At 50.8% G+C, this 17121-nt stretch overlaps 1 protein-coding gene across 1 annotated transcript; it reads right to left on the bottom strand.

Moving 5' to 3' along the window:
• Positions 1-10097: 10097 nt before the first annotated feature.
• POU2AF3 (POU class 2 homeobox associating factor 3) lies at positions 10098-16860 on the bottom strand. Its single transcript, XM_059488195.1, has 7 exons — positions 16572-16860; positions 16324-16477; positions 14448-14565; positions 12824-12893; positions 11273-11499; positions 10224-10415; positions 10098-10184 (listed from the first exon to the last, which is right to left on the bottom strand). The coding sequence occupies exons 1-7, from the start codon at positions 16858-16860 to the stop codon at positions 10098-10100; spliced, it is 1137 nt and encodes a 378-aa protein (XP_059344178.1).
• Between the last annotated feature and the right edge of the window lie 261 nt (positions 16861-17121).

Here is a 17121-nt window from a genome sequence, read left to right as displayed (position 1 = left end):
TGGGTTTCCCTCTGGATTTGGAAATGAAGGATTTTGAAGGTAAAAGTCTTTGCACAAGTGGTGTGAAAACTGCATTGGATATTTCATTGCCTGATGCTTGTTGGGTTTTGGGGTGTGCTGGGAGGCCAGAGCAGGCTCAGAAAATTCCTGGGGGAGAGAGAGTTGTGTCTGTGCACCCAAACGCCACGAAATCCAAAGGTGCTGATGGCTCAGGGGGGATTACATTGGAGCTAAAAACATGCTGGAATGCCCCAAAAAGTGTCCAGAGAGGCAGAGAAAAAACCTGAGAAGGGCTTGTGCCTTGACAACACCTACACAGACTGGATAAATGATTGGATGAATGATTGGATGAACGGTGGAATGAATGGTGGAATAAATGACTGATGGAATGAATGATTGGATGAATGATGGAATGAATGATGGAATGAATGATTGGATGAATGGTGGAGTGAATGGTGGAGTGAATGGTGGAATGAATGATTGGATGAAGGCTCTCTGTGCCAGCCCTGCCTCCTCTCTGCACATCAGTATTTTCCTGGCACTGTCCTCCCCTCCATGCCCTGTTTCTTTCCCAGGCCATACCCCTCTCCACTGCGCTGTCCTGGCCCACAACGCCCTGCTGAGGGAGCAGGGCAGGCAGGCAGTGGCAGAGGAGCAGCACAAGGAGCTGCAGCAGCAGAGCAGGGAGCTGGAATCCTGCATCCATCTCCTGGTGCAGACTGGAGCCTCCATCTACAGCCGGGTGAGGAGGGGCTGGGTAATCCCTGGGTAATCCCTGGGTTTGTCTGGGAATTCTCCTTCCCATTCTCCTGCTCAAAACACAGGATTGGAGAAGGAATATGCACATGTGCCAAGCCTGCTCTCCTTCCAAGAGACTGCTGGCAGGGTTAGGTGCTTGTTATATGATTATTGTTACTATTATAACAGTGTATTATAATTTTAAAATAGTTAATTTCTAATTGTAATAACATAAATTATAGCATCTGGGTTGTCTCAGTCTTCTCATAAGACTAAAAATCAAATAAAAATTTTTAAAACACCTCTCAATTACCCCATCTCTAAGTCAAGAAAAAAATTATTATCCAACAGGTGCTGCCTTTTGGAGTTCCTGAAGCAGACACAACACTCAGAGGGTCCCTGGAGGGAGGGAGATTCTCCCCATCAGCTGCACAGCTGGGCTTCCTCTGTTATATTTATGGATCTCTCCAGATTGTCCTGCTGAACAATTCTTATTTGGCTTGTTTATTTCACATTCTTTTTCTGTGTTTTGAAATAGGATGTGAAAAGCAACAAGACAGTTCTTCATTACACGGTGCAGGATGGGAATGTCTCCCTGCTCAGGTACTTCCTGGAGCTGAACGCTTTCAAGTGCAAGGATTTTGTCAACAACAAGGTAATTTTTATCAACAAAAGGGGTTTTTTTACAGAGGGAAAGGGCAAAAGTTGCTAATCTGAACTTCTGTTCAACCCCAAACTGCATTTTCCAGTAAACAGACAGCTCACAGAAAAACAGCACCTGGCTTGAACTCTGTCATGAAAAGAGAGAGGAGAGAATGAGAAGGAGATAAGCAGGGAGGAGGAACAGGGGAAATGGTTGCTTGAGGAGGAACATGAACTTTAGATCAGGCTGAGGATTGAGCAAACAGCCCTGCAGTGATGCAAGGTGTGACAGCAGCATGACACTGAGAGGTGGCACTCAGGGCAGCCAGGGATCAATCAGTTCATCTCTGCTGTCAGATGTGGCACCACAGGAAGGACAAAGTCCCTGCTTCTGGCAAGGGACACGGGGATTCTTTCTACCTTAAACATTATTTGCAGATTTTCTGGCACAGCCAGCACCAGGTTGGGTAAAGCAAGGGGGAAACCTCCCCAGAGCTGCCCCTGGGAGCAGATCCTGAGATTCCCCCTTGTCCTTCTCCTTTGGGGAAGGGGACAAACCTGGGGGTCCCTGTTTCATTGCAGCACCTCCAGCCTCAGCCTTGCTCCCCAGAATTTGTGTCCCTCAGGAGGGAACTGAATTTCTCTGTCAATCCATTGCTCACCAAGGCAGACAAAGGGCAGCTCCATGTTTTTTACCCCTCCAGATTTCTGTTGGGCTGGATAAAACCTATTTTGGGTTGTGTTTGTGGGTAATGGCGCCGAGCTGGGGCTTTTCTGTCCAGTGAAGTCTTTTCACTGCATTCCTTGTGTATCTTTAGAGACCCTCAGGCAGGTGAGAGCCTGTCCAGGGGAGTCTCTGTTGTCTCTTGATCACAATCCTGGGAGAGCTTCCTCCTGTGATAGGATCACTCAGAGTCTTCAGTCTCATTGCTGAGCTGTCTGGGGCAGGGAGATGTCCTGGATTTTTTAGCTCTTCAGAGCATGAAGAAGTCAAGGAAACAGCCATGTTTAGGTTTCCTTGGTTCACCCACTGCTTGTGTTTGTCTCACTCCAAATCTGTCTCCACGGCATTTTCACATTGAGAAAAATATTGGAGCCTTGGAGGTGTTTTCCTTCTGGAGGATTCCTGGAGCCCACTTTGTCTCCAATGAGACCTATTAAAGTCAGCCTGAGGCTTCAAGGTCAGGCCTTGTCAGATTTATCTTAGCCCATGCCTGGATTTGGAATCTCTCAAGTGCAGATCTTTCCATTTTAACAAGAAATCCTGTAAAGAGCTTGTAACCATCCCTTGACTTTCTGGGATAATAAACTTGACAAGGATCTGCTTGTAAAACATGCCTTGTCTGAGAAAAACTGTTCATTTTCTGCAATTTTATTTTCTGCAATTTTATTTTCTGCTTCAGTTCTCCCTGATGTCTCAGTGGTTAACAGGAGCTGAAAATCACATTTTTCATTTCACATTTGAACAACTGGAATATTAACACAGGCTGCAGTTTGTGCCCAACCATCCCAATGCCATGACAAACCCATGATTGTCTCTGAGAGTAAAAAACCCAAACAGCTGCCTCAATGAGACTCTTGCAGACTAAAAATACCTCACCTTGTGCTTTTGTTTATCAGCTTTTTCTCATTTCCAACCGTTACCAGTCATACCTGACCAGACAGGGCACAGATTTCTTCATGGTCTGGTGGCACCAGAGCTTCTGCAGCCCCTCCATCCATGCCTGGCTTCACAGCCAGCTCCGTCCCTGCTGTGCCAATCCTGGCCCTAGGAATTGGAACCTTCCTGGCACTTGGTAGTGTTGGGAAAGGGGAAATGTGTGGAGCACAAACGGGAGTGGTGCTGTGGAGCTGTGTGTGGTGGGCAGCAGTGTGATGTGTTTGGTGTCTATAATCCAGTGTTATTTATTATATTGTTATAATTTAATGCTCCCCAGTGAAATATTTCCATGCCTGTCACAGCTTTCTCTTTTTCCAGTAACTCCCCAGGTCTCTGCTTCCATGAAGGTGTGATTTAGAGAGGGATTTTTTAATGACAGACTTCAGTGCGATCATACATGAGGTTGTGATTTAGGGAATGATTTCAGAGCAGTTTTAGAGAAAATTCAGAGCAATCATAAATGATGCTATGATTTAAGGGGTGACTTCAGAGCAGTTTTAGGGGGAAATTTCAGAGCAATCATACACGAGGCTGTGATTTAGGGAATGATATTTTAATGAGAGATTTCAGTGCAATTATACATGGGGCTGTGATTTAGGGAGTGATTTTTTAATGGGGGATTTCAGTGCAATCACACATGAGGCTGTGATTTAGGGAATGATTTCAGAGCAGTTTTAAGTGGGAATTCAGAACAACCAGGCTATGATTCTGGGGAATTTATGTAGCCAGGGAATGTTCCTGCTTCAGGGCTATTTATCACCTACACCAAAAACATCAATGCCTCTCAATTTGTGGTGCACTAGCAAAGAAAAAAAATCTGAATCCACAAATCTCCTGCCTGGGAGAAGTAGAGCAGAGATCCTCCCTCAGCTGCTGATGACAAATCCCATGAGGATTCTTCTCTCATTTCACCTCTCCCTTTCTAGGATGATTCTGGGGAGATGGCACAGCTCACCAAGGAGTTTATCTGGGTTTTTTACTCCTTTTTTTTCCCTTCTCCCTGCTTTAGGCCCATGGCAACACAGCCCTGCACATGGCAGCTGCTTTGCCTGGGGACAAGAACCAGAAGGAAATGATCCAGCTGCTCCTGGAGCACGGGGCAGACCCCAGCATCAGGAATTTGGACAATGACCAGCCCATTCACATGGCCCCTGCTGGAAAAGCTGGGGATCAGGTATGGGATCCACACTGCTGCTCTTCCCTATCACACCTGCACGCTCCAGGGGTGGCTGGGTTTTATGCTTGTGGATATAAAAATATTCCTGATGTATTTGGGTGTTTATGTAGGTCCACATGTACATGTAAATAATTGTGTGTGTGAGTGGTTTTGGTGGCTCAGATGGTGCTTCCTGAAATTCCACATTTTTTGGCAGGTCAGGAATTTGCTGAAGAAAGGGAAAGTCACGCCTGCATTCAACTCCTGCCACAGAAATGCCAGATCCTGATTTATCTGCAATTTCTGGAACAGCTTCAGCTCCAGCTTCTGCTTCCTATAAAAACTGTGAGGGTGGTTCTGCAGCACACCCCTGCTCCTGCAGGCTTCAGCCAGGCTGGGCTGGGAATCTTCTCAACCTGTGGCCACGAGCAGCACATCAGACAGCAGAAGATGAGCTTTCAAATGGTTGAAAACTCAATTTTGGTGACAGAAAATGTGAATAAACCTCCAGCAAGGAGGTGAGCAAATCAAGGAGCTGCTATATGAATAAGTAAATATTCCAAATAAGTTCAAAGCACAGCCAAGCTTTGAAACCCTTGGAGGTGACAGAGCACAAGGTGACAGTTTGGCTGTAAAAGGTTGAGAAATGCTGCTCTGAGACCCCCAAACTGTGCCTCTGGCTGGGCCTGTGCACAGGGACTGCTGGAAATGCTGCAGCCTCTGGGATGTGCAGCTCCCACTGACCCTGCTCCCCTGGGAATGCAGGATCCTGAGGGGGGAAGCCTGGATGGAGAACCTGAGTCAGCCCAGGGGATGGACATCCAAAGGCACGAGCCCCACGGGAGGCTCCTGCAAGCTGGAACTGCCATTCCCAGCACTTTGGAAGGGCTCTGGAGCAGCTCCTCAGGGCCAGCCCAGGGAAAGAAACAGCTGCTGTGAGAACAGGGGCATGGGTGGGGTTGTGTGGCTGCTGAGGGGAGAATTCCAATGCAGTGCAGTGCAGTGCAATCCAATCCAATGCAATCCCATTCATTGCTATGCAATGCAATGAAATGCAATCCCATCCAATCCAATCCCATCTAATCCAATCCCATCCCAATCCCAATCCCATCGCATCCAATCCCATCCCATCCCATCCAATCCAATCCAGTCCAGTCCAGTCCAATGCAATCCCATTCATTGCTATGCAATGCAGTGAAATGCAATCCTATCCAATCCAATCCCATCCAATCCAATCCAATCCCAATCCCATCCCATCCCATCCAATCCAATCCAGTCCAGTCCAGTCCAGTCCAGTCCAGTCCAATGCAATCCCATTCATTGCTATGCAATGCAATGAAATGCAATCCTATCCCATCTAATCCAATTCCATCTAATCCAATCCAATCCCAATCCCATCCCATCCCATCCAATCCAATCCAGTCCAGTCCAGTCCAGTCCAATGCAATCCCATTCATTGCTATGCAATGCAATGAAATGCAATCCCATCCAATCCAATCCCATCTAATCCAATCCCATCCCAATCCCAATCCCAATCCCATCCCATCCCATCGCATCCAATCCCATCCCATCCCATCCAATCCAATCCAGTCCAGTCCAGTCCAGTCCAGTCCAGTCCAGTCCAATGCAATCCCATTCATTGCTATGCAATGCAGTGAAATGCAATCCTATCCCATCTAATCCAATTCCATCTAATCCAATCCCATCCCAATCCCAATCCCAATCCCATCCCATCCCATCGCATCCAATCCCATCCCATCCAATCCAGTCCAGTCCAGTCCAGTCCAGTCCAGTCCAGTCCAGTCCAATGCAATCCCATTCATTGCTATGCAATGCAGTGAAATGCAATCCTATCCCATCTAATCCAATTCCATCTAATCCAATCCCATCCCATCCCATCCCATCCCATCCCAGTCTCCAGCTCTGGAAGCCCCTCAGCTCAGGTGGGAGCTGACCTCACCTCCGTGGCAGACAGAGAATCCCTTTGGGTCTCCCAGAGCCTTTAGGGCAGCAGACCCGTGTGGGTGTGTGCAGGGAGTGCTCCCCTGCTCCCTTCCCACCTGAGGGGGTCTGGCAGATTCTTTTTGGCGTTTCTGTGAAATGATTTGTGGATTGCTGTGCAATCAGTGGCTCTGCAAGGCTGTGTTTTGGCAGAGGCTGGGGCTCACTCTGAGCTGTATTTTGGATTTTTCTGGCTCCTCAGTGTGCTCAGGTTGTTCCCCAGCAGGGTGAACAGGGAGATGAAGGGCAGAGCTCTTAAATCACTGCAGCCACTTCCTTGAGCACCCACTGGCTGCTGCCTCACCGGGATTTCCTGAGGCACTGGCAGGCCTGGAGTGTTTGAACAACTGACACGAACAAAAGCTCTTAAGAAATGCAGAGATCTCGATTTTCCAGCCCTCCTCTCTGCTCTTGGGCCATCGTCTCTCACTACACGTACCTGCAATCCTGCTGACAGAGAAGCAGACGTGTATTTGCATGTGTTTGCATAAATGTTCATGTATCTGAGCACAGGCCAGCAAAAGCCAGTGCTGTCTCACTTGGAAGGATGTCACAACGCGCCCTGAATGGAGTGAGAAGTGTATCAGGGAGGTTGTACCGTGTGTCAAGGCAATGATGGATAAAATACCAATTTCTGGAACCAGCAGAACTGTCAAACTGTGAGCAATGTGAAAGTGTAAAAAGCTTTTTGCCACCTAAAAATGTCTTTGAGGTGACTGAAGTCCTTTGGCAGTGAGAAAATACAGGAGCTTTCTTTCCTCGAGTGGCTTTTCTCTTTATTATTGTGTCATCTCTTGGGAGTTTCGTACAAAGCAGTGTCAATGGGAGTCTGGAACCACCACCATCCCCAGAATATCAGGGAAAATACCTTTGAGGGCAGGAATTAAAGCATCCCCCTGGCAGCTGGGAGCTGGTGGATGAGGTTTGCAGTGGGTTTGCACCCATGGCAGCCCAGGATTCCTCCTGTCTGTGCTCAGCTTCCCAAAGCCCAGCCTGCAGAGGCCTCCTCTGAAAGCAGCCCCAATCCCCAAGCTGCTCCTGTTGGCTTTGGACTGGAGCCACCAGGCTGTTGAAAGCTGCTGCTTCCCCCTGGGTGTAAAACAAATTTTCCCTTTTCCTTTCCCAATTCCTGGCCTGGCTGTGAAGAAATTCACTTTTCAATCTCTAACCTGAGTGTCTTCTCTACTTGTCTCACTGATTTGAGCAGTTCAGAGCTCACCCCTCAAATTTTTATTGCTCTTTCAGGGGAAATGTAACTTCTCAAAGCTCGGCCTTGCTGGCAGTGTGTGATATCCCTTTATTTGCACAGTTTATCTCTTCCTACCTGTGGCTTTGGATAAGTTGTTAATAACAAAGGCTCGTTATCACCAAACAAACGCTCTGAAGTGGCTCCATAGAAAAGCTGTCAGTCGGTTGGCAAGGGAAACTTTTAGATCAAATTCTTGGGCAGAGAAGCTGAAAATAAGAACTTTTTCTTTTCTCTGTAACTGTGGGTGACTTCTGGAGTTATTCATGGCTTTGTAAGCACGACATGATCCCCGGGTTTGTGTTTATAGAGGCAGTCAGGGCTTCACCTGGCAGGGACTGATGAAATGCCAGCCTTGCAGCAGAGCCAGCTCTGGTCTAAGTGTTTCCTTCAACTCCTTTTTACTTTTGGGAGGGATGAAAGATGGAAATAATACATTTCTCACAGCCAGCAAACACACCATCAACGTTTGAATGGCTCCTCTGTTGTGTTTTTTTCCCTTTCTTGTGTCAACAAGGCCTTGTGTCAACAGCCAGCAAGCTTCTACTTGTCCTGAGTGTGTCCCTGGGGCTGTTGACAGCATCTCAAACCAGTTTCCAGTCTGGCACAGGTGGGATTGCAAAACCACTGCAGAAGGAGCAGCAGGGAAGGAGGAAGAGGCTGCAAGGGGTGGAAATGGTGCTGCTGATGGGGTGGAAGCTGGTACAGCCGGCAGGTTTTGGTAGGAATATTCTGCTGGAAATATCTTGGTCTCCTCCACTGAGGAGGAGTTTTTTGGCCTGGGTCAGGCATCATCCAAGGATCAGGATGGGATTTAGGGTGGTTTTAGCGCTGATGTTGGTACCTGGCTGTGCCAGCAATGGGATCAGGATGGGCACAACCCCAGCCCTTGCACAGAGCAGTCCTGGGGAGGATCCACACCACGAGATATTGATAAGTGTGCAATGTACTAAAAACCTATCAGAATTAAACATCCACCTCAGCTGCAGGTCAGAGATATCTTGTCAGACTCCAGCACCACAGGGTGCTCTCTAAGATGTGTTATGGATTGTTTTTAAACCCTTATTTATCATTTCATGGTGCCCTTTCCTCCCTGAGAGCTCTGCTAAGCTCAGGCCAGCCTTGCCAAGCCATGGGGAGGATGTGGGCACCCCATTTCCTCTAGAAGCCTCCAGTTTCTTGCCTCAGCCTCATTCTCTGGCTTTTTCTTGCTGCTGATAAGAGGTTCTGATATGTAGCTGGTGCTGTGCTTGCTCCTGAGGCAGCAGGCAGGAGCAGCTGGCACTGGGTGAGCTCTGGGGCAGAATTTCAGCCCTTCAGTGCCCCAAAAGATCCCTCAGGGGCTGGAGCAGCTGCCAGCACTACTGAAATGACGCTTGGTGGGGTGTCCCTGAACAGGGGTGATCACACCTTTAACTGCTGCAAAGTTACAGCTCTTTACAATTTATATAATAATAATATACATATATATTGCTGTGACCTCATGAATTTATCACTTGGGCCAATGCTGAGATTAATCAGGGGAGAAAGGGAGATATTATTTGAAGGTATCAAAATATTTTTAAAGCATGTTTTGGTAAAAAAACCCCAACCATTGCTACCTTACACAAGTTAAAGGAACTGGAAAGGTTTTCAGTTCAGTGTGCAAGTGTCTGGATGAGGTGAGCAAACAGATGGATAGAATTCATATTTCTCTTTACAGGTGTAGTTATTTTCTCTTTTTTGGTGGGATTTAATATGGAGAGATGCTTCTTTATTTCTTTCCAGTTTGCCTCACCAAGAGGAGGCAAGGCAAAATGTTAGGAAGCTCTGGGTTTATGCAAGAAGCAGGAAATCCTCAGGTAGTACAACTTGCCTATTGTCTACTTTAAAAAAATTGAATAATTTAGCTCCTGTTCAGCTGATTATGCTGAAAACCTTTTATCAACAGCCCAAACCTGACCAAGGGCTGCTGAATAACATCAGCCTCTCCCTGAGACTCTGCCTCGCCAGGGAAGCTGGTGCTGAGCAGCAGCCAGAGAAGTTTGGCTCTGGATTTTACCTCTGAGGAGCCAGGGCTAAACCCTGGTGTGTCAAACAACTTTCCTTTGCTGCCAGAAGCACTGGGAAATGTCACCAGGGCAGCCTGAGCTGCAGCAGAGGTGAGGAGCTGCAGATCCAGCTCAGAGCTGGGTGATGCACAGAGTTCTCTGGGGAAAGCTGGATTAAATATGGAACTTTTATCTGCCAGAAAAGGTGAGTGAGAGCTTTTGTGTCACTGAATAGGCTGCTCAAAATCTCATCCTCACTTCTGTGAGAGCAGGGTCAGCAGCAGAATAGAAAAGCACTGACCTTTAGCACATGAAAAATGAGCAGGCTTCAGCATTTCACCAAATGATTTATTTGTATCAAAAGGAGCTGGTTTAACAACAAACGTTCAATAAGGCAGCTTCAGATTTATTTTAAAAAAGAGCAACAATGAAAAAAACAGGGAAAAAACCCCACCAAACCACCAACAAACCCCCCTGACCGTAGATCAATGTAGTGACAGCATCGTGTAAAAAAGTGTGAGTAGTGAAGGATAAACTGGGCTGTGTTAGGCAGCAAACTTTGCATAGTTCATGGGCAATTTAATCTGATTTGGATAGAGTGGATGTGTGAAACCACAGCCCCCATTAGCTGTAGCAGATGTCCCAGCTCCTGTCCCTCCTGAAGAAGTCTTCGGCCACGGCCAGGGGTGGCAGCAGCTCCAGGCAGTCCGAGCTGGGGCAGGGGCAGCACTGCGGGGCCCTGCTGTCCCTGCCCTGCGCCCCACAGGCTGGGCAGCAGCACGCAGGGCTGCCCAGGGGACACGGGGGGTGGCAGGGCCACTCCTCCATGGGGCAGCTGTAGGGCGGGCTGGGGGTCAGCGGGGTGAGGGGAGACAGCTGAGGGGGAGAGCAGCTGGAGCTCCACGGGCTGGGCAGGTCTGCTGAGCTGGGAGAGCTGGCAGCCTGGAGATTGGGAGAGAAAGGGGAAAAAAGACATTTCAGGGCAATGTGGCCAGCAGCCAGAATTGCTGTGCTGTTGCCTTTCTCATCTGGCTGCCCAGGGAAATCCTGGAGGTATAAACCCAATGTTAGTGGGGACAATCCCTGCCCAGGGAGATCCTGGGGTCTAAACCCAATGTTAACAGGGACAATCCCTGCCCAGGGAGATCCTGGAGGAGTAAACCCAATGTTAGTGGGGACAATCCCTGCCCAGGGAGATCCTGGAGGACTAAACCCAGTGTTAACAGGGACAATCCCTGCCCAGAGAGATCCTGGAGGTGTAAACCCAATGTTAACAGGGACAATCCCTGCCCAGGGAGATCCTGGGGTCGTAACCCAATGTTAACAGAGACAATCCCTGCCCAGGGAGATCCTGGAGGTGTAAACCCAGTGTTAACAGAGACAATCCCTGCCCAGGGAGATCCTGGGGTCGTAACCCAATGTTAACAGAGACAATCCCTGCCCAGGGAGATCCTGGAGGTCTAAACCCAAAGGCAGTTTCTGTTGTAGGGATAACCCCTTGCAGGAGCTGTGCTGCTATTTGCACAAAATCTGCAGGACCTCTAGAAAGGAAATTCCCCATCCTACAGCCTCTCCCAGTTTATTTGGGGCTCCCCATGGGGAAAGAAGGGACATTCCCCATCCTGCAGCCTCTCCCAGTTTATTTTGTGCTCCCCATGGGAAAGCATTCAGAGCCCATGAGCATCCCAAGCTCCCAAAAGCAGCCCCAAATTCCCACATTGCTGCTGCTCTGCCCCATGAGGTGACTCCCTCTCCCCCTGGGGACACCTGTGGCTGCTCCCCTGGCTCCCAAAGCTCACCAGGCCCTGGTTGAAGCAGAGCTGGACTGGCTGGAAGGTGTCTGGGGTGTAGTGTGGGGATGGCTGGAAGGCACTGAAGGCTGGCTCAGAGGGGGCATCTGACTGCAGGCAGGAATCAATCAGCTGCTCCAGGTACCCAGGGCTTTCCTCACAGGACAGGCAGCTGGAAAACTGCCAGGGTGGGCAGCAGCTGGGCACAGGAGGGATGGGTTCTACTTCAAAAGGCTCTAGGAGAGAAAGGAGAGCAGACAGCAGCACATGAGTGTCTGCCTTCACAAAGGGCAGGTTTCAGTAACCCTGTGAATTCAGACATTAAACAGGCCTCTCAGGGCCTGAATTTTTGTTTTTAAAAGCAGAAACCACAAGGGAGATGCTCAAAACCATGTGAATAACTCAGGGAAGGCAGGCCCCTCAGCTATAAACCTCTTTAAACACTGGAAACTCTCCTGGCCCCAGGCATTTTGGACAGGGATCCAGCTGGAAACTCCCTCAGACTCTTGACCCTCTGGCCTCCCTTCTGTGCCCTGTTTGCAGCCCCAGGAGGTGCCAGGCAGTGATTTGTGCTTTCCAGCCTGGCAGATGTGCCTCTGCCTCATCTCCAGACTCGGGGCAGCTACACCTGCAGGAAAAAGGGGATAACAGGAGGATAATTTGCTTTTTTATCCTCCAAAGAGCCAGACAGGAGCAGAACAAATGGAGCAAGGCAGGGCTGATGTGGCATTGTGACCACAAAGTGTTGCTGGCCAAAGGGTGAGTTCCTGGAAAGCTGACAGCAGATCTGGCTTTTTTTCAGAATTATTATCTTTTCACACCAAGATCAAACATGGTTTAAGCCCTGTCCACATGAAGGGCACAGGTCTGAAGTGCACATTGCAAGGTCAAGGGTGGCAGTGCTTAGCTGGCTCTGGGGAGTGAGAAACACCCAAAATACATAAACTGATGGAGACCTTCCAGCCTGAAAAGGCTTTGGCATGTCAGCTTTGGCATGTCTCACGTTTCTTTATTAACATAAGCAAATGGATTTCCAGCTATCGATGATTTAACAATTTCCTTGTCCATGCAATGCGTGCACTCACACCTGCCCAGCCTCTCCTCTGTGCTTTGGCTGGGGACAACTGAAGGATCTGCGAGCCCAAAGTGCCCCTCCCCTCACCCCTTCCCTCTTTTCCTTGGATATTCGCGGGCAGGAGGAGGAAACTCTTGGTGGTGTTGAAAATCTGGTATTTCTCTCACTCCTGTGGATGCTGGCAGGAGAGAGCAGAGCCCAGCCAGGGGCTCCGGGGCACTCTGACCCTCAGCGGCCCCAGAGCCTGGGGAGGGCGATGTTGTTCCCTCGGGATGAGCATCTTTTACCCGAAGGGATGGAATTCCCTGCTGGGGGAAGGATAAACTCGGAAAGGAGCTCTGAGCTCCTCATCTGCATCCCGCGGGCTCCCTGCAGGTGCTGATTGGCCGCACCCCCGGCCTCAGACAGGGCTGGGAAGGCTCGGGGCGGTGGGAAAAAATTGGGAATGGGGCGGGAAGGGCCGTGTGGATGGGCTTTGTACCGACCTGGGTGAGGCGGAGACACAGGCTCTGCAAACTGGATGCTGCTGCTGCTGCTGCTGCTGTCCCAAGGAACCTGAGCAAAGACAAGGGAGGAGAGGAGCTGCGGCACACAGCGAGGTGAGTCTGGATTTCAGAGAAAACTCTTGAAATAAACCTTATTTCCCTCCTAGCTGTGCCTGGGAAAACCTCCAGAACACTAGATGAATGTGCACAACAGGATTTTTGCTGGGCACAGCACCCACCTGGGGTGAAGCCCCTGAATCAGCTCCGAGCTGAGGGGTTTTTTTGCTCTTTTTGCTGCATTCCCGATTCTACAGAGCTGCCTCTGCAACTAATGTGTGTTAATTTCCAGGAGCGTGAATTCCATCGTGGAGGGAATCCCAAGGAATTCCTAGGGATGGATATTACTGGGAATAAGCCATTAACTAATGACCACTGCAGGTGTCCCAGCAGACTGGATTGATGTTTGAGAAGCAGCTCTGGCAGTGCTCCCTGAAAAGGGACAGCTTCGTTTTTAAGGATTGCTGGAAGCTGAAGCAAGACGGATCAACCACTTCTGAGAACCTGACCTGCTGGAAGGAAGAAACCCACCCCAAAAGCAGCGGGAGTTTTGCTGCTTGGGGGCCAGGATTTTACTCTGCAAGTACAAATACCGGTGGGATTTTCCCCTCAAATTTAATTCATCCAGCCCTCCACTTCATTTCCTTTATTCAAGATGCTCTCGAGTGAGCAGCTCATTTCCCTGGCAACAACTTCCTGGCACATCCCGTGCATTTAATTGCTGAAACAGTGACTCTTCTGGGCCGGGGGTGCCTTTTGTCCCTGCTGCAGACGTGACAAGGCAGCGATGGAGTCCCCAGGCTGAGCTTTTCTCAGCGCACATCCTGCCAGCCCAAAGCCCCGGGGCTTTTGGGGCGGGCCATACCTTGTGCAGGTCACCGAGGTGACTTCCCTCACCGCCACTTTTCACTTTTTCCTGTGTGGGCACAGTGCTGGTGGGAAGTGAAAACCGGTTCCACGCAGCCCTGGGACACCTGGCTGTGATGGAGAGGCTGCTGCTCTTGGGGCTGCAGGGGAGCAGTGAGTGACCCGGCATTTCCGAAACCTGACAATTCTCCTCACCCAGACCTCTCTGACCCTGGATCTCAGGCTGATTTTTGTGCAATCAGCCGCAACAAAGTACAGAAGCTGAAATCTGAAAGGCTCCAAGAGCTGCAATGTCATGAACCAGGAAGAAATAATGGTTTGCCAAGCTCTTTATGCAAATCCCCTGAGTGGCTGGAGCTGGAGGAATCCTACAAAGGCTGGGAGAGGGAATGAGAGGGAATGTGCAGGTGTGTGTGCACACACAGAGCTCCAGCCCCTCCTCCAGAAGGGATGGGGCTGCCCAGGTGTGCTTCCATCCCGGAGGGAGTGACTTTTCTGGAGCAGCAGCTCTGCTTTCTCCCTCTATTCCTCACATTCTCACTCCTTTAGGTCACTGCTGCAGCTGCTCAGACTGAATGTTCCTTTCCCCCATCCTCACCAGCCTGTGACACTCAGATTTTGGTCCAGAAATTACAGTCCTGGCAAATAAAAAACCATTGAAAGAGAAGGTACAAAGCCAATACCACAATATTTTACTCACTGCTGAACCAGTGGCTGCTTGTCGTGCTCTCCTCTGCTGCAGCAACTCCTTGACTGTGATCTTGACCCTCACACCTTGGTACACCTTGGGCTTTCCTGGAAGAATTTGTGGAAAAACACTTTGCAAGGAGGGAGAATCTCAGAGCAAACAGCAAATTCAGCAGCTTTTCAGTGTGCTCTATGTGGAGAACAGTTTTAGACTTAACATGACTAATTTTTAGTCTCTGTTTGCAGTCACACTCACAGCCCTCTTCAACACCTGCTATTCCAGCCTGGGACAAGCAGACACTCATGAAAATCTTGCTGTTAATAATATTTTAAAACCACAGGTTTATTCTTCCCTATCTCCTTCTTCCCCTGCCCCCCTTCCAGCATTCCCAATACCAAGCTCCATCTGGTGCTGCTGTTGGACTCATTTAAATTCCTGACATATTTGCCTCTCTCAGGACCTGAAAATAAATGTGGGAAGTGTTTCATCTGGCAGATGAAACCCAGGAATAAAACAATGGAAATATGTGGGTGGTTATTCAGAGAGCTCAACAAAACACGAATAAAATTACTGTTTTCTTACAAAGCCTAGATTATCTCTTTATTCTGCTCATGTACAGCCCCTATTTATTTCAAACAAGAATTTAGGGTGTGTTTAATCCAGCCAAAACCAGCCAGCAATCACCAGTCACTACCTAATGAGGGATTTTTAGGACAGGAAATGATAAAGAATTTATTTCTTCTGAAAAACCACTTTCACTTGTTGCATTCATGGTAAAACACTCAGCTCCTCTGGCAGCTGCTCCTGTCCTAACTTTCTGCTGGTGTTTTAATTGAAATCACACAATAAAAGGAAACACACCCAGACTGGTCTCTACACTCAAAAAACGCCAGAGCAGGGAGCAGACAGCCCTGAAGGAGGCACCAAAAATAAACTCCCAGCAGGAGAGCAGCAGTGCCAGAGCTAAACCCGGCCTTCCAGTGCCACCTCTGGGCACAGAACACCTTCTGTAGGGCAGCTGCACGGTGCCAGAAGACCCTGGCACAGAAACAACGCTGGGTTTGCAGATCTGCCCACACAGCCAGGGAATCCTGCACTGCAGGCACTGTCCTCTTGTGCTGGAACCTCTGCTGCCAGTGCCCCCGAGGTGATCTGGGGGAGGACAAGCTGGGACAGGCACCCCGAGCCCTCCAGAGAGTGACAGGGCTGCCCTCGGGGCGGTTTGCTGAGCTGGGCTCAGCTGGGGATTATGCGGCTCGTGTTTTGGTGCTTTGTTTCTGTTCAACAAGCTAGGGGATAATGAGGCAGGGAAGGGTGGGATTTAAGGAGAACATGGCTTTACCAGAGCTCCCCGCAGGCAGGGAGGGCTCTGAGGTGGCAGGGCCAAGGGTGGGATGGTGAGGGTGGGCACAGGGTGGGAAGGGAGCAGAGTGATGGGGCTGGGGGCAAGGGTGGGCACAGGGTGGGGAATCAGGAGCAGGGTGACAATGACAGGCTGGGGTGGGGTTGGGGTCGAGGAGCAGGATGGTGAGGGTGGGCTGGGGGTCAAGGGCAAGGTGATGGATTTGGGGTTCAGGGCCAAGGTGATGGATTGGGGGTCAGGGAGGAGGGTGGGCAGGGTGGGTCGGGGGTCAGGGAACAGAGTGATGATTCTGGGGCACAGAGAGCAGGGTGATGGGGCTGGGGGTCCAGGGGCACAGAGACTGTGCTGGGAATCGAGGGAAAGGCTGGGAGGGTGGGTGACAAGGACAGGGGGTGGACTCGGGGTCGGACAGTGGGGCTGGGATTCAGGGGCGGTGTGGCTGGGGTGGAGTGTGCGGGGAGGGCACAGAGAGATGCAGGGTGGGCACACAGGGATGAGGGCAGGGTGCAGATGCAGAGAGCATACAGGGATGCAGGGTGGGCACACAGGGATGCAGGGAGGGCACAGAGGTGCGAGGTGGGAACACAGGAGTGTGGGGAGGGCACAGATGCAGAGAGGGCACCCAGAGGTGTGGGGTGGGCACAGAGGTGCAGAGAGGGCACAGATGCAGAGAAGACACCTAGAGGTGTGGGGTTGGCACACAGGGATGCAGGGAGGGCGCAGATGCAAAGACACCCAGAGGTGCGAGGTGGGCACAGATGCAGAGAAGGCACCCAGAGGTGCGGGGTGGTCACAAAGGGATGTGGGGTGGGCACAGAGGTGCGGGGTGGGCACCCAGAGGCGCGGGGCGGGCACCCAGATGTGCGGGGTCCCCTGTGCCCCCCCGGCCGGGTGTGCCAGCCCGGCAGCAGCCCCGCTCGGTGCCCGCGGAGCCCCGTGCCGAGCCGGCACCCGGCGCTGGCACCCGGCGCTGGCACCCGGCGGGCAGCAGCCGATCGTGCCGTGCCTCCTCCCTCCCTCCTCCCCGCCCTCCCCGCTCCCTCCTGCCTTGGCAGGCGGCATCGCCTCGCTGCCGGAGTGACCCCGGCGAACCCCGAAACGGCCCCAAAGCGGGGTGCGGGGGCGGCGGGGCTGCGGACGGAGCGGGGCTTACCGGACATGCCGAGCCGGAGCGGGCAGCGCCTCGCCAGGTGCCCGGTGCAGCAGCAGAGGTGGCCCCGGCCCCACAAGCTGGCCAAGGGGGCAAGAGGAGTCAGCCTCGAAATTTGGGGGTGAGGGGACCTGCCTGCCCGGTGGCAATGGCAGGTGGATCCCGACAATATT

The sequence above is a fragment of the Ammospiza nelsoni genome, chromosome 24 (genome assembly GCF_027579445.1).
Source record: "Ammospiza nelsoni isolate bAmmNel1 chromosome 24, bAmmNel1.pri, whole genome shotgun sequence".
NCBI classification, from domain to species: domain Eukaryota; kingdom Metazoa; phylum Chordata; class Aves; order Passeriformes; family Passerellidae; genus Ammospiza; species Ammospiza nelsoni.
The sequence above is the reverse complement of the archived record's forward strand: the minus strand, read 5'-3'. Positions and strand labels throughout refer to the sequence as shown.